The following is a 27,217-nucleotide window of genomic DNA, read 5'->3' as shown; positions in this document are numbered from 1 at the left end:
CAAGACGCACGTATCACTCCATGGGGCCCAATTACATATGGCATGTAGATGGCTATGATAAACTGAAACCCTTTGGCTTGGCCCTGTCAGGATGTATAGATGGCTTTTCAAGAAGACTGATGTGGCTTGTGTGTGGAGCAACAAACAACAACCCGGCTGTTATAGCTCACAATTATATAAACTGTGTAAAGAGTCTTGGTGTGATACCAATGATATTACGAACAGACTTCGGGACTGAGAATGGGACTATTGCAGCAATACAGTGTACCCTCCGTCACGCGCACACGGACTATTATGCTGGATCATCAAGCCACAGTTACAGATCATCGAATCAGCGCATCGAGTCATGGTGGTCTTATTTCAGAAGAGGAAGGTGGGTACATTTGTGTCTGGTAGGTGATTGCTACAGTGAAAGCTGATCAGATCGTTTTTTTTTTTCATGCATTTAAGAAAATAGAGTAGCGTCCTGCTGGACGTGTTGAAAAGTTGGATGAGATAGACGTTAACAGCCGTCACTTTATTGCAGGAACTCAAAATGGTCACCGTCAGCTGTTGTGCCGAAATGAGCATGCTTGCCTAGATTTAACGACGCCAATACAAAATGAAAAACTCAGACCAAACTCTCCACTCCTCACAATCAACACACAGAACAGAGTGAAAAGAATACAGCATTTTTAACAAGAACATTACTGCAGGGTCGCTACAAATATTTATGGAAAACTAATATGCATTACTTTGTTTGACATCCATTTGTGGCATGTTTTAAATGGGACCAAAATGTAACAAACCCTATAAAATGACCAAGAACAAAGCTAAATTGATTCTTAAATATTAATTATATACCCAGGTCTCAGTTTTGGATGGACTTGTTTGGAGACCTAAGAGACTCTGGAAACTTAAATGGAAGCCACGAACACCAATGCTTGCTGAGATTCTGCTTCAGAGGGGTTCTACAGAAAGACCTGGATGAATGCAAAGACCTCTGGAACAAACTCAGGATCCGGCCAAGCAGACTTGCATCGTGTCCAGGGGGGATTCCAAACAAACTCTATCTCTTGCCTCACAGGTATTTGAGTTCTTAACAAAATGAATTAACCTTTTGCATCAAACTAAATGCAAGGTGTTGTTATTGCTTAAGTTGGTTAATATATATTCATAATTTTACACATAAGTATGATAGAGCAGTTTATAACATGTCACTGCATGCGTTGATTTATATAGTTCCATATTGTCAGCAAAAAATCCTTCACTGTTCTATTTTCATTTTGCAGATATGGTTCAAGAGACTGTGGATTTGCTGTTGAGGAGAGGGAACTGGATGTGTTTCCCGAGGAGAGGCTACCGGTTGGATTGTGTGGTGATCCAAACATTGAGGAATATTTACAACAGGCTGTACAACAAAACACACTGCAGCAGCCACAAGACTGGGAATCAGCCACAGAACTGTATTTGGCCCTGAAGGACATAGCTGGGTTTTAGATACCAACTGAACTTCAGTTTGTAATGACATTTGTCAGAGTTACTCTGACGAAGACACACACGGTGTCGAAACGTTAGTTTCTTTCCTTTTTTTGCACCTAATAAAACCTTTGGACTTACTTGAGTGCTCCAGCCCTTCTGTTTTTCCTTCATTTTTTTAATGTTAGTAGTGTTTCCTTTCCCTCTTGCTAAATTGAATATAATATTGTTCATAATATACAGCAACTGGCATGGATTTAAATATTAACATTTAACCACAAGGAAACATTTAAAATTTTCTTTAATAAAACCATTTGCAAATAGTGTCCAGCATTTCTGTCACTTTTCCAACATACACAATATTCAGAAAAAACAACTAAAACAACTAAATGTTTAACAATATGGAAGTTGCTTGTTACTTATCTTAACTGCACTACTGTATAGCTCTGTGTAAATAATCATTCTGTACATTCGATAATCTTTAATCCTACAACTGTTTATAACTTGCATAGTTCCCATTTCTGTATAGCTGTATATCTCAGATTCTGTAAAGTTATTTATTTCATATTCTGTATAGTTTTTCATATTTATATCCTGTTCATATCCTGTACATAGCTTGTACTCACTACAGCCTGTACATACTTATAGTTATAGAATATTCACAACATACTTCATACCATGTACATTATAACATACCATAATAGACCCATTTCTGTAATATACTCACATATCTATATTATTGCTAATATATATTGTAATATATCTATATCACTAAAGCACTTCTGGATGGATGCAAACTGCATTTCGTTGCCCTGTACTTGTGCATGTGCAATGACAATAAAGTTGAATTCTATTCTATTCTATTCTATTAAGTAGTGTGCCAACGGCAGCTGAACCTAACAGGGTAACTCAGTAACTGTAACTTGATGACCTTGCTGATTTAAGAACATCCAAATCCTGGAGCATTTTGAATTCCAAAGTCCATGTTGGCCTTAAAGATGCTGTATGAGTCACAGATGGGTAGCTTCAGAGTATTTGCACAGGTGTTTGCAACTGGAAAAGGCGAATCACTTAAAAACTGGATGCATGGTGGTGGTGTCATTCCTGCCGGTGGAACTGCCATCAGCCCTGTGGCAAACATCATCAAATCTTCCAGACACACTGCTGTTGCCTTCTCTGAAAGAAGAAAGTAAACACTGTAGTACATTACAGAAAATTAATTTCCTTACCTCTCTCTTCAGTCAGTGAGTCCCAGGACAGTCGTGTCCACATTGTAGCTAATCACCAGCAGTGTGTGAATGTGTGTGGGTGAATGACTGGTTTTGTTGTGAAGTGTCTTGGGGGGGTTGTAGAACCCTAGAAGGTGCTATATCAAATACAGGCCATTCACCATTTTAATGTAGGTATGCTATTGACTTGGGTGCTTTATGCGTAATGTTATCATTTCACAATTTCAAAATTAGCAGTTGTTGAAACTAAGGGAATGTGTGTCAAAATCCAAACAAACATTAGCAGCTTACCATCTTCAAAGTCACTCTTCAAGCAGATGAAAACAGTGATTCTTTGATGAGGCTTGCCAACTTCAGCCTTATAAGCCTCAAGTGTAAATGGTCTTTGTGTTCCAGGGACAGTAATGACCTCAGTGCCATCCGGATACAGAAGAAGGAAAGGTCCATCTTTTAGATCTTTGTTAAAGTCCTTCATTTTTTTTAGCAGCTTGATTGAGCAGACTTGTGGCAGTAGCGTCAAGGTCTGTTGTTAGGAAAATAGTTTTTCCACGGTATGGCTTCAAACCACCCTTTTTAATGGTCATCAAGCCGACATTTATCTGTAAGGAAAAAGACATGAACAATGGGCCAAGTAGATACTAATATGACTCTAAGCAGATCTATTCAAACTTGAATATTTATTAACTGCAAAAGAGGGATCTTCCTGACAACCTAAATGTACAATTACTCGTAAACAATTGTTCTTATTCTGGATAGCTTTACTACACTGAACATTTTTTACACAACTCCCCTAAGGAATAACAAAAGAATGTCATTAGAAAATTAACCTCAACTTGTTTTCAGACTGAGCTAGCCAAACTACCTGAAACTTTCTTTTTTCCTTTTTCTTTAAGCCCTTCCTCCCTTCAGAAAACTTTTGCCTCTCTTCATTTTTCTTTTTTCTGTATTCTATGAAGGTGCTGAAGGTTGGAGTCAGGCAGTTTGAGGTAGTCTGTGATGCTAAAGGGAAACAAAGGAAAAATGTACTACAATGTCACACATTAAAGACATTCATTCATGTGACATTCCATTGTCCACACAACACGCAAATAAGGACAACACTGAATAATCTCACTAGAAAATTTCTACCAAGGAATGACAATGCAACTGATACTATTGACCAATACAATTCTACACCAGTAAGTTTTAATGTATAGACACATAATAGTGTTAGTTCCTAAAGTTAACCAAACATAATAAATGAACTAATTTATTATCGTTTCAGTTGTGGAAATGCTCAGAGGACTGTTCCACGAAGCAAGCTAATCCCAAAAGCCAGGCTCACTCTGAAAATCCAGGCTCGATTGCCCCAAATTCGGTTCCAGGAACGAGGCTAACCTGCAGTCTTTCTGCTCATTCATTATGCAATATGCTTGTGGACAAGTCTGGTCCGTGGCACCCTTGTTAACACTAGAACTGCCCTCAAACCTTCACTATTAGAAAGGTCTTGAGCAGTCATTTTGACAGCTGCGTGCATTTTCAAATGAGCCTCGATTTTCTGAGCTCGCTTAGTGGAAAAGCCCTCTGGTCTGCTATGGTCTGGAAACAGCTAACGTTAGGCTAATGAATCAATATATAACAAACATTTTATTATGCTTATTAACTTACTCAATGGGAGTGAAGTGTCTCCAATGCAAGATGCGTGATAAAGCCTCTCGCCACAGCCGCTGCAAAAGTTCGGTGACTCCTCAACCAGCTTTTTCCCACAGATAGGACTAAAAATTCCACCGTTCTTCTTCAAACGAAATGCGCTACAGGCAGAGTAACTTCCGGTTCCAAAGACGAACAGATCGGACATCCAATCAGTGATGTCTCCTGTTGCCGACTGGTACCTACCCTTTCCGGTTTTCTTAATGTAATTGTGCTTCTTAATTTGTTTTTGTGATTCTCAATTTTGTTTTTGTGCTTCTCAATTTTGTTTTTGTGCTTCTTAATTTGATTTTGTGATTCTCAGTATTGTTTTTGTGCTTCTCAATTTAGTTTTTGTGTTTAGCAATTTGTTGGTGTGATTTGCACTTCAGGGCCACCGTATTATTCTGACATTTAACTGATTCAAAAGATATTTCAATATTTATTTATCCAAAACAAAACAAGTTCACTCTAAACTGATGTTGTACAGTAAAAAAAATGTTCTTGTGTTTTCCATAAAGTGTATGTAAATATCTGGTTTCAACTGTGAATATACTGCTGTGTATTGAAGTTCCTCATAGCATAATATATAAAATAACATCTACCAGAGTTTTTTCTTTGAAAGAAGCTCCTTATGTCCATTCTTGTATATCAGTGCATTACTGAAAGCGATTTATTTAGCCATGGAGGGAAAGAACTGAAAATATGAAATAAACACATGTAAGCTAAGACTCTCTAAAGAAACAGCATTGTTGTTGTTCGGCTTTTCATTTTGCCATTTGTTGATTCACTTGAAGAGCAAGTAACGTAATATTGGTTAAGTGATCAGTTTGACATCAATCTTTTGTGATACACCGTCATATTTACATTATTTGTACAGTACGAATGATTTGCTTTGGTACCTGCTCAAACTTAAGTTCTCCTCTCTCTGCCTGGCTGTGCTTCTCCAACAGGCAGCAGCTAGCCCCGCCCCCTCGCTCAGTCGCTTAGTGTCTGAGCTTGGATCATACCAATACAGTATTAGGGGAGATTTACGCACAGTCATAAATTCCCACAGTGTTCGCTATATGCTTCGAATATTGTGTGTAGGTTTTGTTTTATACAGTTGTCAGTCAGGCAACTATGAAAAAATTACACTCCAAAGGATCCCGGGCTTCTGAAAAAACAACCGGGGCTCAAGCCCAGTAAGCCACCCCCACGCTCCGCCCCTGATCTGAGCTCTCCTCCCTCTTCTGGACATTCCTAGGAACAGCAAAGATACTGTGGTCCGGTTAGAGGACCCGAGCTTGAAGGATAAAGACCGCCCACAGAGGTGAGAGGGGATATACAGTGGGGCAAAAAAGTATTTAGTCAGCCACCGATTGTGCAAGTTCCCCCACCTAAAATGATGACAGAGGTCAGTAATTTGCACCAGAGGTACACTTCAACTGTGAGAGACAGAATGTGAAAAAAGAATCCATGAATCCACATGGTAGGATTTGTAAAGAATTTATTCGTAAATTAGGGTGGAAAATAAGTATTTGGTCACCTCAAACAAGGAAAATCTCTGGCTCTCACAGACCTGTAACGTCTTCTGTAAGAAGCTTTTCTGTCCCCCACTCGTTACCTGTATGAATGGCACCTGTTTGAACTCATCATCTGTATAAAAGACACCTGTCCACAGCCTCAAACAGTCAGACTCCAAACTCCGCCATGGCCAAGACCAAAGAGCTTTCGAAGGACACCAGGAAAAGTATTGTAGACCTGCACCAGACTGGGAAGAGTGAATCTACAATAGGCAAGCAGCTTGGTGTGAAAAAATCAACTGTGGGAGCAATCATCAGAAAATGGAAGACATACAAGACCACTGATAATCTCCCTCGATCTGGGGCTCCACGCAAGATCTCATCCCGTGGGGTCAAAATGATCATGAGAACGGTGAGCAAAGATCCCAGAACCACACGGGGGGACCTGGTGAATGACCTGCAGAGAGCTGGGACCAAAGTAACAAAGGTCACCATCAGTAACACACTACAACGGCAGGGAATCAAATCCCGCAGTGCCAGACGTGTTCCGCTGCTGAAGCCAGTGCATGTCCAGGCCCGTCTGAAGTTTGCCAGAGAGCACATGGATGATACAGCAGAGGATTGGGAGAATGTCATGTGGTCAGATGAAACCAAAGTAGAACTTTTTGGTATAAACTCAACTCGTCGTGTTTGGAGGAAGAAGAATACTGAGTTGCATCCCAAGAACACCATACCTACTGTGAAGCATGGGGGTGGAAACATCATGCTATGGGGCTGTTTTTCTGCCAAGGGGACAGGACGACTGATCCGTGTTAAGGACAGAATGAATGGGGCCATGTATCGTGAGATTTTGAGCCAAAACCTCCTTCCATCAGTGAGAACTTTGAAGATGAAACGAGGCTGGGTCTTCCAACATGACAATGATCCAAAACACACCGCCCGGGCAACAAAGGAGTGGCTCCGTAAGAAGCATTTGAAAGTCCTGGAGTGGCCTAGCCAGTCTCCAGACCTCAACCCCATAGAAAATCTGTGGCGGGAGTTGAAAGTCCGTGTTGCTCGGTGACAGCCCCAAAACATCACTGCTCTCGAGAAGATCTGCATGGAGGAATGGGCCAAAATACCAGCTACTGTGTGTGCAAACCTGGTAAAGACCTATAGTAAACGTTTGACCTCTGTTATTGCCAACAAAGGTTATGTTACAAAGTATTGAGTTGTATTTTTGTTATTGACCAAATACTTATTTTCCACCCTGATTTACGAATAAATTCTTTACAAATCCTACCATGTGGATTCATGGATTTTTTTTTCACATTCTGTCTCTCACAGTTGAAGTGTACCTCTGGTGCAAATTACTGACCTCTGTCATCATTTTAGGTGGGGGAACTTGCACAATCAGTGGCTGACTAAATACTTTTTTGCCCCACTGTATTTATTTATTTATTTATTTTAAGAAGGCTCTGTCATCACAAGAGTTCAGACTGTGGATGGATAACATTAGTTTTGAATTGGACCTCCTGGTTCTTTGTTCAGCTTTAATTTACAAGGTTTTACAAAGAACACTATCAGAAATTGATTTAGAAGTAGCTTTTCCACTCAGTATGTAATAGTCACAATGGTGTGGTGTCTCTTTAATGTAACATAAGTCAAGGGTTTATGATGTCATTAGTGTGCGCCACTGCCCTCTCTGTGATTTATGGGAGCAATGGGCTTGCACGCGAATACATGGAGAGAGACGGACTTCATATGTTTTACCCCTCCAGAAACCCTTTGCAACGTTACAGGTTGTATGAACACTGTCTGTCATGTTTGACGAGCAGCAGCCATTCAACCAGGCCTTGTATAGTGGATGAAGAGAATGTGCAATAAAGGATACGCGGTGAAATTCCCAGTACCAGTGTGATTGTGTATTCTTCCTACTATCCTGCTAAGGTTTCTGCCACCTCCTCTCAACCACTGAACACAACCCAACGTTACAAGTGGATTAACACTTACATAAGATACAATACTGTAACCAAATTTCAAGAATGGTCTCTTGTCCCTTATACAAATCACAATGGTATAACCCAGTGGTTCCCAAACTTTTTTTGTTAGGCCCCCTTTGTTTTACACATCCTCCAACCACACACCCATATTTTGCTTTCAAACTCCATTGCAGTTTATTTCACACCTCAAACATTTAGTAAACAATTAAGCAAATAAAAGTAATCTGCAATAATTTACAGGTAGTAATAAAATAAACTACTAACTCTTTTTACGCTACGTCCGCACCTACACGGGTATTTTTGAAAACGCAGCTGTTTCGTCCACACGTAAACGGCGTTTCCAATCACCGAAAATGGAGATTTTTTTTAAAACTCCTCTTTTACGTTTACGTTTACAACATCAAAGGTATGTGCCTTTTTTCATGTCACGCTGTGCGCCACGTTATTGTTTACATGAGATGAATTGCAGAACGCCTTGGTGTTCCCCCGGATAAGCTGGAGTAGGTGGCTGGGGAGAGGGAGGTCTGGGCTTCTTTGCTTGTGCTGCTGCCCCCGCGACCCGGCCCCGGATAAGCGGAAGAAAATGGATGAATGGATGTTTCTTCCTGTGTAATAATGTTCAACATTGCTGTCAATACATTTTTCAAAAAATGCCTCTCTGTGCTAAATGGGTTCAAAAACATAAACAACTGTGGGATTCTGTTTGTCCATGGCTTGAACCGAGGGAACAAATCGTGGCAGGATCAGCCTGATGTTATTTGTATCCAGCTGTAACTTTACTGTATAAAGAGCTAACATCTCCAAAATGTCAGGAGTAGTTAGTCATTACAACAAGTGTTTGTGAACTAAAAATCAAGAACTTGGGATCCTGTTTGTCCGTGATTTGAAGAGCCCAGCGCTGCTCCCGACGCAGGGGAAACCAGTTCTGCAGGGAGACCTACCTCGGCACCTGTGCAGGTGAAACCAAAGGGAAGATTTGCTTCACCAGATTTTCTAGTCTTTGGCTTAGAATGAAGTTGGTTTGGAAACATATTCAGCGACGCTTCATCTCCTGCTTTGCGTTTGTGTGGGAGCCCCGTCAAAAACCTGTCCATGTTAGCAGTGTCCAAGCGTTTTTTTTTTCTTCTTTTCATACCCCCCCCCGCCCTGCCCCGCCCACACCCACACCCACTGCAATGGCTGGGCCCCACACTTTGGGAACCTCTGGTATAACCAGTGACAGCAGTATCTCAGAGGATACTGCTCCATTGACGAGCCGTTACTTCACAAAGAGGTACTTCCTTTTATGACATGTAGGTTGTTGAATATAGTACAGGTGTTCCTCTGCATCTTTAACAAGTCTGCCAAGTTATTCAAAATAAGACCCAGCTTCAATACCACATGATCATTTTTTTACATTGAATTCATACTGTGCAGTGGCATTTTTGTCGAGCTCCTGCCCTGTTTTATTCATCAATTAACATTCAATAAACTCACAGACAAGATAAAAGTTATGAACACATTTTGTTTTATTTTCTTTAAACTTGTGCATCAACTTCAAAGGGTAAACTGTGTGCACTGCATCTTGTTTTTATAACAGGTTCAAAATTATTTAGTTGTCTTTATAATTCTTCTAAATACATCTTTTCCTTTTTAAAACCATTTACACAGCTCAGCACTGGATTCTAGCAATCTATAATTAATCAGGGGTGTAGAATAAAAGAATCATCAATAATCTTCCTTTTTAGCCAACATTTTAATTTGCTCTTACCAACTACAATTCTTCTTCTGTGTGAAGTAAAAATATCTTTCTTTAAATATGATTCCTTTACATGATAAAAATAGTTTCTTTTTTTCTGCTTCTCCAAAATAATACAGTGTCACCGAAGCTTTACCATAATGCTCTGTGTCTCTGTTGGAGAGCGTAACAATAATTAGTGCGAATCGGTTCCGTTGAGGATGGGTGCATGATGGGCTCTTAGGGGTCTAGATGTGTGTGTTTTGTGTTGGTTCTTTTCTAGTGTACAAAGCCTCCTGAACTACCAGCCGGGAGCTTCACCCCTTGGCCGTGGATGACACTCGTCTTAGTGTGGTTTGTGTTGGTAAAAATCATTACAAAATTTTGATACTTGTCATACAAAAACACTTTTTTCATAGAAATTGCATTTGCACAAGTAACTGTGGAGATTTGCTGTGAAAGGAAGAAAGCCACAAAAGTACAAAGTTAAAATGGAGGCCATGCCACTGACCAGTAAAATAAAATAAGAATAAAGTAAATAACACAAAAAACAAACAAACAAAAATGCAAAAAGTGTGTGTCCCCATACAGTGTTGAAATGAAGTGTGTTCACTGCAGCAATGAAAAATCAGTCCAAAGAGATATAAATAAAGATCTTTATAAAATAATAATTAATAAATAAAAACAATAAATATCTTGAATAAATAGAATTTATGTGTGGTGTGACTGCTGTGGATTTAGACTTGATGAGCCGTGCCTACACCTTTCCAGGGTTTCTTTTTATTGATGTTAGAGGTGTTTTCAGACAGTGAGTGGATGCCTCCAATGAAAACACGGCAGGTTCCACTCTAGTGGGAGTACACCACTGTGTGCTGTGTGACCATGGAAATTACAACCAAGCAAAAAAGAAAATATACAGGACAATATTTTACAGATACTGGGTCATCTAAATGAAACACCTCTACACCAGTAGAGAATAGACATCAAACTGAAAGTACATGGTTTGTCATTCTTACTAGCCAAACTTACTAGAATATTATTATTATTATTATTATTATTATTTATTATTATTATGTTATACGGCTAATCATCTTTAGCCACAATTCAAGAAAAAAACGACACTTGTTTAGAACAGCAGCCCATGGTTTAAAGGCTGGTCGAATCAAAGGGAGCATGGGATGTTGGAAAACAAGTTACTCCACCTTCATAGAGTAGTTTCTGGAAAGGGACATAGAAAGCGCACTATACTGTATAACCTCTACTTCTGCAATTTCTCCATATAGTTTCTAAAAGTCACCTCCACCAGCAGATTAGAAAACAAAAGTGCTAGTACTCTGAAAAATAAATACATGATATCGCTTATTGCCTGATAGATGATATACAATAAAACCATTTTTTGTGTCAGTCGGTATCGTGACTAAGGAATGCCTCTGTGTACATTGTAATCTTGTCATGCTCTTGTCGGTTTGGGTTTAATTTAGCCTGTCAAATCTTATTCTACAAACTTAGTTCCTTGTTCACCTAGTTAACATCTCTATACTGGCTCACAATCTGTTATTGGTGTTGTTTAACCAGCCCATTTTGAGCTCTGTGGTGAAAGACTAAATAAGTAGCAGCTAAAGATGATAGGACCAGTTTTTTAAAGGATTCTTCTGTCCCCCTTCAGGTTAATTTCCAGACTCTTCTCAACATCTGGGTTTTGGAAGTCTGGACAAGCTGATAGTTTTCCGTCTTTCTGCCTTGCCAAGTTGGTAAGTGTAATGAGGTAACACGCTGAAATTTCACCCAGAATCAAGTTATTTCCACAGGAAATATTGTAGAATCTCTTATCCCTAGCTAATTATAAACAAACAAGAACAATATGTCGTCAATATATTGCAAAGCACTTCTGCTCTATCTTCAGAGTAATACAACTGCCAAATTTGCCCCCCGAGCAACGCCCCTACCATTTACCCGCAACCTTTTTCCCAATGTCTCTGCACTCCGTCTCACTACCAGAAAAACGGTAAGAGATGGACTGAGATTCCCATTTTAGGCCATGGTCTCTTTGCCTGGCAGTCTGCGGTCGTTGAAGGTGTGCATGTTGATAACCTCTTCTGTTTTCACCATTATGGGTCGCTGGGGCTTGTGTTTGAGTCGGCGCTGGCACTTGAGGGAGACTCGCAGTTCTTCCACCATGGCACTGCAGAAAGACCTCTGCAAAAGAAGGAAAGAGAAAAAAGAAAGCAAAATGGGTTTCAGAGCACTTGCCTTATCCAAATGTAATGGTTAAAAGAACAAGGCTGTTTTCCCTGTGGGCAACCTCTTTTGTAGCCTCCTCCAATCACCAGACACCATCTCATCCCAAAGTTGTCATAAATGGTAAATGGTCTGTATTACTTAGTCCTTAAGGGCCCCAAAGCGCCTTACAATACATTCAGTCATCCACCTATTCGCACACACAGGTGACGGCAAGCTGCATTGTAGTCACAGCTGACACTGACGCCACCAGGCCCTCTGACCACCACCAGTAGGTAACAGGTGAAGTGTCTTGCCCAAGGACACAACGACCGAGACTGTCCGAGTCGGGACTCAAACCAGCAACCTTCTGATTACAAGACGAACTGCCAACTCTTGAGCCACGATCGCCCCAATGGTAAAATATATAGTGCAGAAGGCCTACAACATAGGGTATGCATGATGGGACCAAAATTGGAATGGAAAGAGGTGCAGGTACAATGGCATTTTAGGTAATGGAATTACTCAATACTCTGTCAGAGTACATTTGTTTAAAGATTTGAAGCTGTTGCAGCATATTCAAGGCTTTTTATGCATGGTGATAGATGCCGAAAAAAATTCAGCTTCTAATCTAAAAATAAACCAAATACATCACTGAAAAAGCAGCTTCAGTCATAGATTGCATGTATGATTTAAGGTCTGTGATTTTTTATGTTGATTATATTTTTCTTTAATCTTTATATTTCCCACTCGCCCTATGGTTGGTCTCTGTTCTTCAAGTTTAGGTCCTCTACCACAGTACTTGGAACTGTGTTCTGGACAGAGAATTGGAATGGCCACAAATGATCATATGCTTAGTGAATATCTCAGGAAGCATAAACCAAAGAAGCAAGAGGAGCAAGAAGAGGAACCATCACAGAAGGACAGACCCCCGCCAGGTAAGTACCACCGACAGATAAAAGAACTGGCTGACATAGACAAATCCTATCAGTGGCTGGACAAAGAGCTGGACTGAAAGACAGCACAGAAGCGCTAATGATGGCAGCACAGGAGCAACCCCTAAGCATAAGATCCATAGAGGCTGGGGTCTACCACACCACAAACTTTCCTTTTTGCTAAAGCATATAGTTAGGGCTGGACCAGGTGACCCTGAATCCTCCCTTAGTTATGCTGCAATAGACGTAGGCTGCCGGGGGATTCCCATGATGCATTGAGGTTTTCCTTTCCAGTCACCTTTCTCACTCACTATGTGTTAATAGACCTCTCTGCATTGACTCGTCCCTGTTCTTAATCTCTGTCTCTCTTCCACAGCATGTCTTTATCCTGTCTTCCTTCTCTCACCCCAACAGGTCACAGCAGATGGCCCCGCCCCTCCCTGAGCCTGGTTCTGTCTGAGGTTTCTTCCTGTTAAAAGGGAGTTTTTCCTTCCCACTGTTGCCAAAGTGCTTGCTCATAGGGGGTCATATGATTGTTGGGTTTTTCTCTGTATCTATTATTGTGCGATCTACTGCACAATATAAAGCACCTTGAGGCGACTGTTGTTGTGTTTTGGCGCTATATAAATAAAATTGAATTGAATTGAATTGAATAAAGTCATCCCCACTCTCATTTGCCCTAACCAGACTGGTATTATGAAATGTAGACATTGTTGCACTAATACTCACAAGCTTTTCAATTTAATGCAGCTATCATTTTTCAACAAATCTAACACCTTAATTTTACCATTAGGTGCAGATTAAGTATTTTAAAGATTTCACTGGAAATTTCTCATGTTTCTCACACTTCGTAAATTTGGGTTTGGAAAATCCTTTATTTACTGTATTAAGGGACTCTATTCTACACTAACAGCCACAGTCACCACCAATGGGCTGATTTCATCAAGCTTCATATCCTCTTTATCCATATCTCTTCATTGTTCATTGACCACTAGCAGCTGCACTAAGACAGAATGAAAAGATCAGAGGCAATCGGACAAATACATGAAACATGAACATGAAACGATTCTTTATTCAAGAACATCATGTCCACATATTGTGATTACTGCTACTAGAATTGACATTGACTCGGATGAATTTATCCTCAGCAACAGAGGGGACTCTTGGTCTTCCTTTCCTGGGGTGGGCCAGTTTCGTTGTTGATAGCTTTATAGTTTTTGCGACTGCACTTGGGCACACATTCAAAGTTTTAGCAGTTTTTTGGACTGACTGTATCCCGATGAAGGATTCCTGATGAAGGCATTTAGGGTCCTGTTGGTCTTGTATAGTTCTGGGTATTCCAGGATCCAGGTGTGGGGCATTGAGCCATAGGCCTTCTTGTAATCAATCCAGGCAGTGCACAGGTTGGTCAGCCTAGTCTTACAGTCTCGGGCAACTGTTCTGTCTACCAGTAGCTGGTGTTTGCCAATTCTTTTCTGTGCCCCGCTCATGTATTGAAAACCATGTGCCTGTTCATCTTAGCCGCTATGATGCCTGACAGTATCTTCCATGTGGTACTGAGGCAGGTTATTGGCCAGTAGTTGGATGGGACCGGTTCCTTAGGGGGGGTTCGGGACTGTCCAGTCTTCAGTTAGCCATTCTGGGTGTCTCTCATTGATTAGCAGCTGTGCTGCCAGATGCTCATGGAGTGCAGTCAGTTTGGTGCTGTTTAACTCTTCATATATGTGTGTGTGTGTGTGTGTGTGTGTATGTGTGTGTGTGTGTGTTTGTGTGTGCGCGCATGTGTGTGTTTGTATAGATATTATCATATTTGCTATAGCTTTATTGTATTACCGTATATGTTTGCATGTATGTAAGTGTGTGGATATAGCTGTTGTTGCTCTTACACCGAGGTTCCTTGTACATTATATGGACTACACTCACTCCTATATCCCCCGTGTTTGCATCATCTGTGTTCTTAAGCCGTCATGTCCTTGTCCTGGATATGACTCTTCTAAGTTGTTGTGCTGTTTTGTTTGTAAATAAAGTATTTAAAAAATACATTAAAAAAAAGAAACCAACATGATTCAAACCGCTTTATGGCACCATGTTATGCATGGTGGCCAACATCATAGTAAGAATTTTGGGTGAAAGTTAATTTGTTGTTATTAGTAATTATTATTATTAATAATTATTATTATTATTAGTATTAGTATTATATCAAAACTATAATCTTTAGTTGCTATTGTTTAGGTGAACCTATAAAAGAAAAAAAAACATTTTGGGTAAAAATACACCTATCTGGTACTTAAACCACATGTTGGAGGGCAAACTCCCACCCTCAACAATCTTCTCTTCAATTCTTGGTCATCACATTCATGATCCTGTCCCAGTTGAGACACCAACAGAAAACATATGGTAGGGGTGGGTATCGAAAACCGGTTCTTGTTGAGAACTGGTTCCCACTGTTTCACTTCCTTGGAATTGTTTGCCATTTGTGCAAACGATTCCCTTATCGATTCCAGTCGCCCCGAATGACGTCACCACGTTGCGGAGCGTCATTTATCTGGCAGGAAACACGGCGCCTAAGCTGCTCAAACGCTCAAAAGTTTGGTCATACTTTACGAGAACGGATGACAACAGGGCAACTTGCAATACTTGCAAAGTAGATATTTCATTTAAGGGAGGAAACACTACGAACATGCAAAAGCATTTGCTCACAAAACACGCGATGACCTTAAATGAATGTCGTGTTTTTAAATCCGCTCCGGACTCGTGAATCTCAACCCAGCAGCAGCGGTAACATTTGCACGTCCTCTCCCGTTAATGCGGCAGGTAAATAATCAACTAACAGTGCATATTATGTTAGCGCGATCTGCCTTATTACAAACCTGCCATCACTGTGCATTTAGTGACCATGATGAGAGAGACAGAGTCTGGCTCAGATGCTGGCAGTTCTCGCTGCAGTCTACCGGTAGCGTCTCCTTTCAGGCAGGATAGACGAATGTCACCGAGCAGAGACTCAGTTTGTGGTCAAAGGTTTGCACCCGTTTGCCACAGCAGGTGATTTTCAGTAAGTGAATGTGTTTAATTGTAGGCAGGGACATTACTGGATATTCTTGTGTAATTGCTACAGAATTATTTATGTTATACTTTGTTATTGCTACAGAAGAATATTTATTTTATTATTTTACATTTTTTCCTGGGGACCCTGTGACACCCCATTGAAGAACCGTAGGCTGGATCTCTTAAGATCTCACTGCTGGGTTTGTAAGGCCATGTTACTCCTAAATTTCTATCTTGTTCAAAGAGAAGATATAAAACAAAGTTCTAAGCTAATCGTGTTCTCCTTTTTTAAAAAGAATAAATAAGAGAATCGACAAAGAATCGAATCGTTAAACAGAATCAAAAATGGAATTGGAATCGTGAAAATCTTATCAATACCCATCCCTAGTCATACCATTGAACAGGTTATGTGGGCATAATAAGAATAATGGGATGCTCATAATTTATTAACTCATTTGAGGTGCTGACTGCAAATGGGGATCAATTCTCACCTTAGTTTCTAAGTCCAAAAACGTTTTTTATTCTGTTGAATAAGAAACTGAAATACAACGTGCAACCATAAATAAAACCATTCATTCATGTTGGTTAAGTAACAGATACAGCAGATTAATAGACTGCTATTAATATTGCTTTTCTAGTCTTGCTGACCATTTAAAGCGCTTTCAACTACAAGACATATTTACATTCATACAATACATACATTTATATCTAACACTCACACACAGGAGTTGGTGATGGATCCACCAATCTTCTGATTGGCAGACAACCCAGAGCTGCCCAGTATTTACTTATCCCTATTTTACAGTGGTATGCAAAACTTTGGGTATCCCTGGTAATTTTCGTGATTTTTCTTCATAAATAATTTTTTTGTTTGGATCAGCAATTTCATTTAAATTTATCATATAGCAGATGAACACAATTATATTTGAGAAGTAAAATAATGTTATAGGATTTGCAGAAAGTGTGCAATAGTTACTTAAACTATATTAGGCAGGTGCATAAATTTGCATGACACCTCTTTTTAATAGTTTGAGCCCATAGAATCACGGTAACGATGCCATGTTCACGTCAGTTCCAACAATCAGAAACTGCAAGGCAAAAACCTCATGTGGCCCCAAGGGCGTAGATTTGGCATGGACGGAAGGGACATGTCCCCACCAATATCCAGCGATCATTGAATTGTCCCCACCAATAATTTGATTTCTTCGAGTAAAGAAATACAAGAAAAAAAAAACCGATCTGTCGACGTCAAATTCACCCAGCGGTGCAGAAAGAGTTAAATTACGTTCTCTACTGGAGTCCTAGTCATGTGACAAATATGGCCAATGTGATTGGCTGTGCCTTTCAGGGAGCTCTGTTTAGTTTTAGCAGTGGCAAGCCTGCACTGTGAGGAGGAGAGGAGGACGGCAGCAAAAAGGAAGAACCTGGATGTGAGAAAGTGTTTTTCAAAGAAACCTGTCAGTCACTTAAAGCCAAGTTCACTCATAAAATGTGTCCGTCATAATAACGTTACAGGCTATGCTAGGCTTTGGCCCACATCAGTCTAAAACTGTATGTAACCATGAATAACGTGTTTTGGAAACTAACTGCACAGCAGGCAGCACTATTAGTTCTCTCAGTCTCAGAGCAGCATTTCTAATTTTGATTGAAACTGTCAGAGAAAACGGAGCCTCGAGCAGCCAGGATATTAGCTTACAGAGGCTGTTAGAATTACATGTCTAACGTTAAAATGTTGGTGACACAATAATTTCATCCTAACGGTGCTGACATATTCATAGGGTTCATTTTTGAGACAAAATATCATGAGGTAGTCATGATATGCCAATATTCCAACCAACACAAGGCTCAGAGAGCAATGGTGACACAAGATCACAGGTGAAACTGGAGGATTACTTGATGGTTCATGACTGTATTTGAAGCACATGTGTGACTGCATGTATGTGGAATGTCTCACTGTTATTCATCAGGTGACAGAGGCAGCTCTGCCATGTTGTAGCTCAGACAGAGGTGAAGAGGCGAGGTCACAGGTGACTGACTGATGATTTAGTGCTATAGATTAACTAGTATTTATTATCATGACAGTTGTTAGGCTGCTGGTGTAAATCGATTCATTAGTGTATGTTTGACAAAGAATCTGAATTGACATGCCTCACTTTTTATATGGCACGAATCCATGTGTTACTTTATCAGGTGGCAATATGTCCTAGTGCAGTCAGAGGGGAAGAGCCAGGGCCAAAGGTGAGGCACATCAAGCACAGAATAATAATTTTAATCTCAGGATAAAACGCATTTTACTGAGGCTAAAAGAAGCTTCAGTGCTCTCAGAAGACTAAAAAGATGGCTACGGTCAACAATGACTCAAATGAGATTAAACAATGCTGCTGTGTGTCCACCAGGAGAGACTGGACAGCATAGATGTAAAACAAACATGCCAGCAGTTTATCTCAGTTAACGAGAGGAGCAGGCCTGTGTTTGGCTGCTTCACATAGTGGACATTGAGTTGTTGTGTGGGTCACCAGTAGTCCATGTCTGTTGCTGTAACAGTAGCTCATGCTTAGAATGAAAAAATCCCAGCTCACTGACTTGATAGGAGCAATAGTGCCTAAAATGTTGCATAATCTTGCTGAGAGATCTGTTTCTTTGTGGTAATCTTAGATGAGTCGTTTTATGGACAAAAACCAGCAGGTCATTCAGTGTTGCCTTAGTGCCAAAATATAACAGATGTTGGTGAAGTATAACTGAAGTAATGCTGTTAAGTCCTTAAAGTCATATTCTTTTATTGTCTTGACTCTATTTTTATTTTTGTATGATACCTGATTTATATGGAATATGGTTCAAGTAAACTAAAGTCTAAAATACTTAGTCAGTCATTTGTTTAATAGTAATTTAACATTATATAATTCACATGTAAAACTATGAATTGTAATTTTAAATGGTTTAAAAGCATGTAGAATAGCATATGTAGGCAAGTATATTTCTCCTTTTTTTTTTTTTTAATCAAGAAGCAAAGACAAAAAAGGGGAAAAAAAGAAACAGGGCAGGTTCGATGGTTGAATCGTCCGTCCCCACCAATGCCAAAACCAAATCTACGCCCTTGTGTGGCCCTAAATTTATGACACATGGCGTAATCCAGTCACACGTCTCTAACTGGGCTGAAAAGTACAATTGTTGACGGAACTGGCTCTGATGCGTCGTGCTAATGCTGCCATTATCAGGAGCTACAGCAGCCAACGGCTAACAATGATGAACAACAGAGGAAACCAGTCCGCTAAGTGAATTTCTGCCTTAGCGGATACTTGAAGCTTGCGTTTTTGTGGTCTTCTTTTGCGGCTGGTTCACTGAATTGTAGAGCGCGGTGAAACTTGGAGTTTTTCGAATCTGTGAAAGCTTTGCCAACTAACCCGGTATACCTTTTGTTATTACATGAAGTTGGGAGAGATTGTGGCTTGGTTGTATGTGTTTAGCGGACTTTTGCACTTTACGTAACTGCTCTTTTAATCATTGCTTGTTCTCGCTGTGTTTGTTGGTTGTAGAAATTGTTGATCTGAGCATTTAGCTGAGATGCTAAGGTTTCTGTGGATACCACACATGTCGATATTTGCATGAAAAAAGTCATGGAGGGTTGCATACCTCTTGAGACCCAATGCCGCTGAAGAAGCTTAGCACTTTATCTGACACACACACGCACACTCATTTTCATATATTAGTGAGACAATCTAATTGGCACAGTGATTTCCCTAGCTAAATGGAGATAAATGTAGTCAAGCTTTATTAATAATTAGTTATTGTAAGTGAAAATTAACCAGAATTTCATGAAATCTATTTTATTCCCCAAATGGCCCAAATTGGAGTAGCTGCTAATCTTTAGATTAAAATAAAATAGAAAGCCTTTATTCTTACAAGACATTCCTACAGGTTCAGGATTGCCACTCCTGCTTAGTGCATTAGCGCTATCTCCCAAAAATAGTCTAGATGAAAATGGGCTTGAATCAACTGGAATTGTATCAAGTGTGAAATTTCAGATCTCACAATATTATCTCCTTTTTACCTTTTAACATCCGGCCCTGCCTCTAACCTCTGGTAATATATATTTTTTTCTTTTACATACTGTGAAAAGCATGTAATCTTTGCATTTCCTATAATGGTTTCCTATTTTCCTAAATAATTAAATGAGGCACCGTGGTGCGGTGGTTTGCACGTCACATCACAGCATGAGGGTCCCTGCTTTTAATCCTGTTTGTGGCCTTCCATGTGTGGAATTTTCATGTTCTCCTTCTGCCTGTGTGGGTTTCCTCTAGAAACTCTGGACTGTGGGAGTCAGCTGAAGACATGCAGGTTATGTTAACTGGTGATTCTAAATTGGCTGTGAATGAGAGGCACATAAGATACTTACAGTTCATAATTTAGAGCAAACATTGAGGTTAGCTATAAGTACCTTATAATCCCAAAGGCAAATGGGAACCATGAAGAGGCTTTGGGGAAAACTGCAACCATCAATTACCTGCAGAGAGTAAGCCAAGTCCTGAGAACTCAGTTGAATCTGAAGAACAAGGTCAAGGCAATCAACACTTCTCTTATTGGTCATTAGATATCCTGCGAGGATAGGTAAACAAGGAAGGTCTTTACAAGCATGGAGGGTTTCACCTGAAATCCTGCACCCTGAGGCTGTACGCAAAGAGGAAGGAAGGAGGCTGAGGACCCATGAGTATCAAAACCACTATCCAGGAAGGAACGGCAAAGATCCATGAGTACATCAGGAAGATGGCCACAACTGACCATGTGCTTAGTAAATACCTCAGGCAAAGCCAACCCAAGAAGGAAGAGGAGTAAGAAGAGAAACCATGATAGAAGGACAGGGCCCTGCGCAGCATATATCACCAGCAGATAGAAAAGCGGCTTATACGGAGAAATCCTACCGAAAGCTGGACTGAAAGACAGCACAGAGAGACTACTAATGGCAGCACAGGAACAAGCACTTAGCACAAGATTGATAGACTCTGGGATCTACCACACCAGGCAAGACCTCATGTGGAGGCTGTGCAAAGATGCCTCTGAGACAATCCAGCACATAACAGCAGGGTGCAAGATGCCAGCAGGCAGGGCATACATGGAACGCCATAACCAGGTAGCTGGCATAGTGTACAGGAACATCTTTTCTGAGTATGGCCTTTTGACCCAAGGTGAAAATGAGATATGCCCCCTAGAGTGGGTGAGACAGACCAGCAGAGGCCTTCGTGATACATGTAGCTATAATAAATGACAGCAACATCAGTAAGAAGGAACTCAAGAAGTACCAATAATGGCCAAGAGAGGAAGTTGGGAAGACGTGGAGGATGAAGGTAACAGTGGTCCCTGTGGTAATCAGAGCACTCAGGGCAGTAACCCCCAAACTGGGGGGAGGGGTTCCAGCAGATCCCAGGAACAACATGCAAGATCTCTATCCAGACCCAAGCTTGAAGGTTCATTAAATTACAGAAGTGTTATTACACTTGACAAACCACTATAGCTGAAATGCTGCATAGCACTTGCTATCTCAGATGAAGTGCCTCTCCACATTAAAGGAATGTAAAGGTCATTAATCCAATGTTCAGAGCAGACAGTGAAAACAAAAAGGAATATTTGGTCTGTGTGGTTTATTTAGACCTGAGTAAGTAAATAATGGTTAATAAAACTGTAAATCATGAAGGCATTTTCTGATGGATATTATTGTTTTTATCTCTCACTCTTGCCTCTGGTTTTGAAACAACCTGCTGATCAACTGGGAACGTTTATATGTTCCCTTGTTTTAATTATTTCAATTTCATTTATATAGTGCCAAGTCACTACAGCAGGTGTCTCAAGGCTCTTTATATTGTAAGGTAAAGACCCTACAATAATACAAAGAAAACAGAAAAGCCCAACAATCATATGACCTCCTATGAGCAAGAGCTTTGGTGACAGTAGGAAGGAAAAACTCGATGTTCACAGGAAGAAACTTCCAGCAGAACCAGACTCAGAGAGGGCACGCCATCGGCCGTGACCGGTTGGGGTGAGGGGAGGAAGACTGGACAAAGACATGCTAGGAAAGAGAGACAGAGATGAATAATAGCTCATCCATCCATCCATTTTCATCCGCTTTATCCGAGGCCGGGTCGCGGGGGCAGCAGCCTAAGCAAAGAGGCCCAGACCTCCCTCTCCCCAGCCACCTCCTCCAGCTTATCCAGGGGAACACCAAGGCGTTCCCAGGCCAGCCGAGAGATATAATCTCTCCAGCGTGTCCTGGGTCTGCCCCGGGGCCTCCTCCCGGTGGGACATGCCTGGAACACCTCACCCAGGAGGCGCCCAGGGGGCATCCTTGTCAGATGCCCGAACCACCTCAGCTGGCTCCTTTCGATGTGGAGCAGCAGCTGCTCTACTCTGAGCCCCTCCCGAATGGCCGAACTTCTCACCCTATCTCTAAGGGAGAGGCCAGCCACCCTTCGGAGGAAGCTCATTTCTGCCGCTTGTATCCGCGATCTCGTTCTTTCGGTCACTACCCACAGCTCGTGGCCATAGGTGAGGGTAGGGACGTAGATCGACCGGTAAATTGAGAGCTTCGCTTTTACACTCAGCTCCCTCTTCACCACGACGGACCGGTGCAGCGTCCGCATTACTGCAGCTGCAGCCCCAATCCATCTGCCTATCACTCGCGAACAAGACCCCGAGATACTTGAACTCCTCCACTTGGGGCAGGAACTCATCCCCGACCTGGAGTGGGCACTCCACCCTTTTCCGGCTGAGAACCATGGCCTCAGATTTGGAGGTGCTGATCCTCATTCCCGCTGCTTCACACTCGGCTGTGAACCATTCCAGTGCGAGCTGGAGGCCCTCACCCGATGAAGCTAGGTTTTCGTCCTAGGGAATCATAGCTCATAATTACCGTAATTGTCGGGCTATAAGCCGCTACTTTTTGCACAAGCTTTGAACCCTGCGGCTTTTAGTCAGGTGCGGCTTTTCTATGGATTGTCCATGATTTTTGTCATATCGTAAGACGATTTGTTTTGTTTGTTCTGCTGTTGTACGGCACTACGTTGCCTGGCGGAGGGGCATGTGATCAGACACACAGTATCGGGGTTCAAGAGTGGTATGTTGGTCACATGTCCATTCGCCAGGCAACGTAGTGCCGTACGAAGTAGCTCAAAAAAAAAACTTCAAAGTAGCGCTACGCGTTCAGCGGGAGGCGTGGATGGCGTTCAGCGGGAGGCGTGGATGACGAGCAGCGATAAACTTGCGAAAAGCAAGTTATGCTCAACTCCACCAGTGGAATCTGACAGCGTGGAAAAGTGTGAAAACATCCACGATCACCAACGGATTTCGAAGGGCTGGACTGCTGCATGATGGAGAGGAGGACACCGCCACGGCCCTTCAGAGTGTGTTCGACTCTGACACTGACAACAAGGATTTGTTTGGTTTTGAAAGTGACAACGAAGGAGAGAAGCTGAGAGTGGATGACGAAGCCATCCTGAGCCTGTTCGTTTCCGACACTGGAGGAGAGGACTTTGGTGGTTTTAGTGCGCAGGAAGAAGAGGAAGATGGTGGTGAATGACTGACGTTTCTTCTTGTTAAAGCCGTGTCGCTGCACCTGAGCCTGAAAGGTAGTCCGAATCTATTTTTCTGGTGTGCTGTAGGTTATTGTTATGTACTACATTTGTTACTCATTTATGAAGCACAGTACATGTTTCGTACTTGTAATTACCGCTACTTGTACATATACCTAAAAAGTTATGCAAATATGTACCCGTAACTTGTTTTTCAAAATATTAATAAAAGGGGTGTGTCTCCAAACAGCCATCTCTTTCCTGACAATTCCCTCTGTGCATATTCTCTTACATATGATAAGTCAACATTGAAACACCTGCGGCTTTTAGTCAGGTGCGGCTAATGTATGTACAAAACAGGATTTTCCCCTGATTCTAGCTTGTGCGGCTAATATTCAGGTGCGCTTTGTAGTCCGGGAAATACGGTAGATGCAGAGCTGTTTAAAAACACAAAGTGAGTGAAAAAGGCGACTTTTAACTAATTTAGGAATCACAAATAAGCCTGCAGTGTGAGAGCGAAGTGCTCTAATAGGGTGATATGGTACTACAAGGTCATTAAGATAAGATGGGGCCTGATTATTTAAGACCTTGTATGTGATGAGCAGGATTTTGAACTCTGGATTTAACAGGAAGCCAATGAAGGGAAGCCAAAACAGGAGAAATCTGCTCTCTCTTTCTAGTCCCTGTCAGGACTCTTGCTGCAGCATTTTGGATTAGCTGAAGGCTTTTCAGGGAGTTTTTAGGATTTCCTGATAATGAACAGTAGTCCAGCCTAAAACTATGAACTAATGCATTTGATGTGCAACTAATCCATGAACTAGTTTTTCGGCGTCACTCTGAGACAGGATGTTTCTAATGTTATTGATACTGTGCAGATGGAGGAAAACAGCCCTACATATGTGTTTATCGTACACATTGAAGGACATGTCCTGGTCAAAAAACAACTCCAAGATTCTGCAAAGTGCTACTAGAGGCCAAGGTAATGCCATCGTGCATCTGGTTAGATACCATATTTACTACCTAGTTAGATACCAAACAGACCCCTGGGTCCACTGTCCAGGCTGCTAAACTAAACCCAGTCATATTCCAGAAGAGGTGGGGCCTGCAAGGCTACGCAGAGCTCCCATTGTTAAAAAATCAGCGTAGGCGGAGTAAACATCCAGAATGGGCGAACTGTGCGAGTCCCCTCACCCACCGGCTCCATGACTCTGCAATGCCTACTGCAATTCCTGGGATCAGAGACTGGATTTTTGTAAACACAGGCCGATCCAGACTTTTTGTGTACTTTGTTCAACAGATCAATTGAGTCATTGTCATTTATATGTACCACACATTAGCACTAAAGAAGCTCTTTCCCAAAGTTGATTAATATGCAAAATATTTTTTTCATTTTCAGATACAATTGTTCAATTAATGTTTGCGTTTCTCATATCCGAGAGTTTTGGTTATACTGAAGACAGTTTTCAGCCTTATTTCTATGATTTGTACTTTTGATTTCTACAATGCTAAGACTATATTTGTTGTGAATCAGACCTTCCTAAAAAGCAACCTTTGTAATGTAATACATGTATACAGGTATGCACGTGTAGATCTTTATATTCATGAGTGTGTGTGTGTGCGCGCCTGGTTTATAACATGGCCTCCTCACACACAGCTGGTGGTCCCTGCACCTCAGGTTAGTCTGCGGCAGCCACAGCAGCAGGAGAGAAGAGACGAAAAAGAGGGGGAAGCAGATGATAAGCTGAAGGAGGGACGGGACAGAAAATAAAGATGCAGGAGGAGGAGGAAAGGGAAGAAGGGGAGAGCTATGGTAATCATGGAAATCTGACAGATTAGCATGAAGATGACAAAGAAATACTCCATTGAGCACCTATGAGGCGTATGATTTAGTGCAAAATTGTGTGACCAAAATCTTTTCTTTTTTTGACAAAGTTGACTTGGGTTGAATCACCAAAAATATAATTTTTGGAAAACTGTTTTTAACTCACACAACTGCCATTAAACACATCACATCTTTTGTGGTTGTTACAGTCTTCTATTAAAGTAGGCTTTTCAAGATGTTAATATCTCTTAATAACTCTTAGAAAAAACATAAAAATAATACGAGACATTTACTTTAAAGGAGGTTATACATGCCATGTAGTACACAGCCAACCCAAAAAGACTGACAGACTGATACAGAGATGCAGGGAGACACCGGAAAAGTCTTGTTAACACATGTTCTAGCAGAAATACTGCTGGTTAGCTTCTTCAAAAAGGAACAAACTGCAGCAGATCCAAAGCTGTTTCAGCTATTTGCTTCAAGTCTTTGAAAAATAAAAATACATATTATGCTACCAGAAGTAGCTCTGGACCAGCAGAGCCCTTATGGTTTATTTTGTTTGGGAGATGGGTGAGTCAGACTCCAACCTGAGCTGGTCATGCCGCATACACATGCTCAACCACACTGATGTAATTTTAAAATAAGGAGCCAGGAAAATATATTATATTACTTATCTACAACCGTTAAAAGTGGAGTCTCCACTTTTAATGAGGGCGGAGCTTTTAATGCTGTGTTGAGATTTGAAATATATATTTTGAATCTTTGTTGATTATATTCTTTTATGTATAAAAGAAGGCCAGCTTTGAGACTAGGTCACAGGCTGACAGGAAACTGCCTGCTTTTGCAGAGCGTGCTTTTGCTGCTAGAATGAAGTGAAAGTGAAACCAACTAGGCTGTTTGATGCACACTAGAGAGCAAGCATATAAATACCTAGGCTTCCGTTTGTGCTTCAGACCTGGGGTTGTGTGCTGTGTGCTCAGGTCTCCATATCCCGGATATGTAAAATAAAGATCATATTTTAAAGTAAAAGGACCACTTTTGAGCCGTGTCTTTTTGGCCCTAAAGAATCCGAAAGAACTGGAATTAATAGCTGTTTGGAGTCTTTGTATTTTACTGTACTTTGTATTTCCTAGAACCACAGTAAGTAGCCCGAGCTACCATGCTATCTCCCTGTTGATTTGATGTCACATTTATATAGCACATTTAAAACAACAACTGTTGACCAAAGTGCTGTACATTTAAAATAATCAAATGAGACGGTCAGAAGCATATTTCCCAAATGTTTGGAGACCTTCTTTTTCACTATTTAGCCTTGTCACAAGTCGCCACATAGCTGCGAGGCATGAATGTACTAAAATAATGTTGAGAGCTGACAAACATACTAAAGCAATCTCATTGATTTGATAGATGAACTGAAATAAAATCTACACATATCTGTAGTTTGTAATAAAAGTATTAAAAATAACAAACTTTTGATACACCTGCAAAGTTTAACACATTTTTATTCTAAAAGCACTCTTATATGATTAAAATCAGATTATTATTTTTTGTGGTAATCTCACAAATACATATATAGGGAAGTAACATGCCTATTTAATATCTACAGACACTGTTAAGCGGGTCTGTGGCTTATCTCATTATTTAAATGACTAGCTGTTATTTTTTTCTCCTTTCTATGTTATAGAACAAAAGCAATTATAAAATGCAAATTGCAGGGTGTGCACTGTCAAGCATGTGAAACACAACAAAGAGATGCTTCGCACCACATTTTTCAACTTGACACTTTCAGCAACGTGGGAAGAAAACAGTTCCCATATTGTAAAAGTAGATGGTATTTATGTATATGAGGAGCAACGTAACAAAATATATGGTTGTTTTTCATAATGAAACAAGGTGGCTCGTTTTCACAGATTAGCCCGATACTAATTAGCACTGGACTGTGGAGCCACACACTTTCATTTGAGATCAGGTTAGCTGTAATTTCAACCCATAAGAGAAAGTAAGAGACACAATCTAAATATTCTGAAATTACAATTTTTCCCAGACATGTTACAATTCTGTAAGGGATGGATGGTAAACAAAC

The 27,217-nt window shown here is 40.9% G+C and overlaps 1 protein-coding gene and 2 long non-coding RNA genes across 6 annotated transcripts in view; 1 reads left to right on the top strand and 2 right to left on the bottom strand.

Moving 5' to 3' along the window:
• The first annotated feature begins 328 nt into the window (after nucleotides 1-328).
• LOC120719313 lies at nucleotides 329-1,599 on the top strand. 2 transcript variants are annotated; one of them, XR_005692653.1, is made up of 3 exons: nucleotides 329-373; nucleotides 848-1,066; nucleotides 1,272-1,599. It is a non-coding gene; the product is annotated as an uncharacterized LOC120719313 (long non-coding RNA). The 2 variants fall into 2 exon arrangements; XR_005692654.1 differs by having other exon boundaries at nucleotides 331-392.
• Nucleotides 1,600-3,263: 1,664 nt separating this feature from the next.
• On the bottom strand, nucleotides 3,264-4,755 carry LOC120719311. Its single transcript, XR_005692651.1, has 2 exons — nucleotides 4,335-4,755; nucleotides 3,264-3,286 (listed from the first exon to the last, which is right to left on the bottom strand). It is a non-coding gene; the product is annotated as an uncharacterized LOC120719311 (long non-coding RNA).
• Nucleotides 4,756-9,043: 4,288 nt separating this feature from the next.
• LOC120719346 (glutamate receptor ionotropic, kainate 2) overlaps nucleotides 9,044-27,217 on the bottom strand; it is a 330,887-nt gene continuing 312,713 nt past the window's right edge. For 2 of the 3 annotated variants that reach the window (XM_040008464.1, XM_040008465.1), the window contains exon 18: nucleotides 9,044-11,755. In XM_040008464.1, coding sequence (XP_039864398.1) covers nucleotides 11,502-11,755 — 254 coding nt within the window. In that variant the 3' untranslated portion in view covers nucleotides 9,044-11,501. The remainder of the gene's footprint in view (nucleotides 11,756-27,217) is intronic. The other variant, XM_040008466.1, reaches the window with a different exon arrangement.

Source organism: Simochromis diagramma, unplaced genomic scaffold (assembly GCF_900408965.1).
Source record: "Simochromis diagramma unplaced genomic scaffold, fSimDia1.1 OVJJ01000313.1, whole genome shotgun sequence".
NCBI lineage: Eukaryota > Metazoa > Chordata > Actinopteri > Cichliformes > Cichlidae > Simochromis > Simochromis diagramma.
Note: the sequence above shows the minus strand (reverse complement) of the source record. Positions and strands in the feature narration are given on the sequence as shown.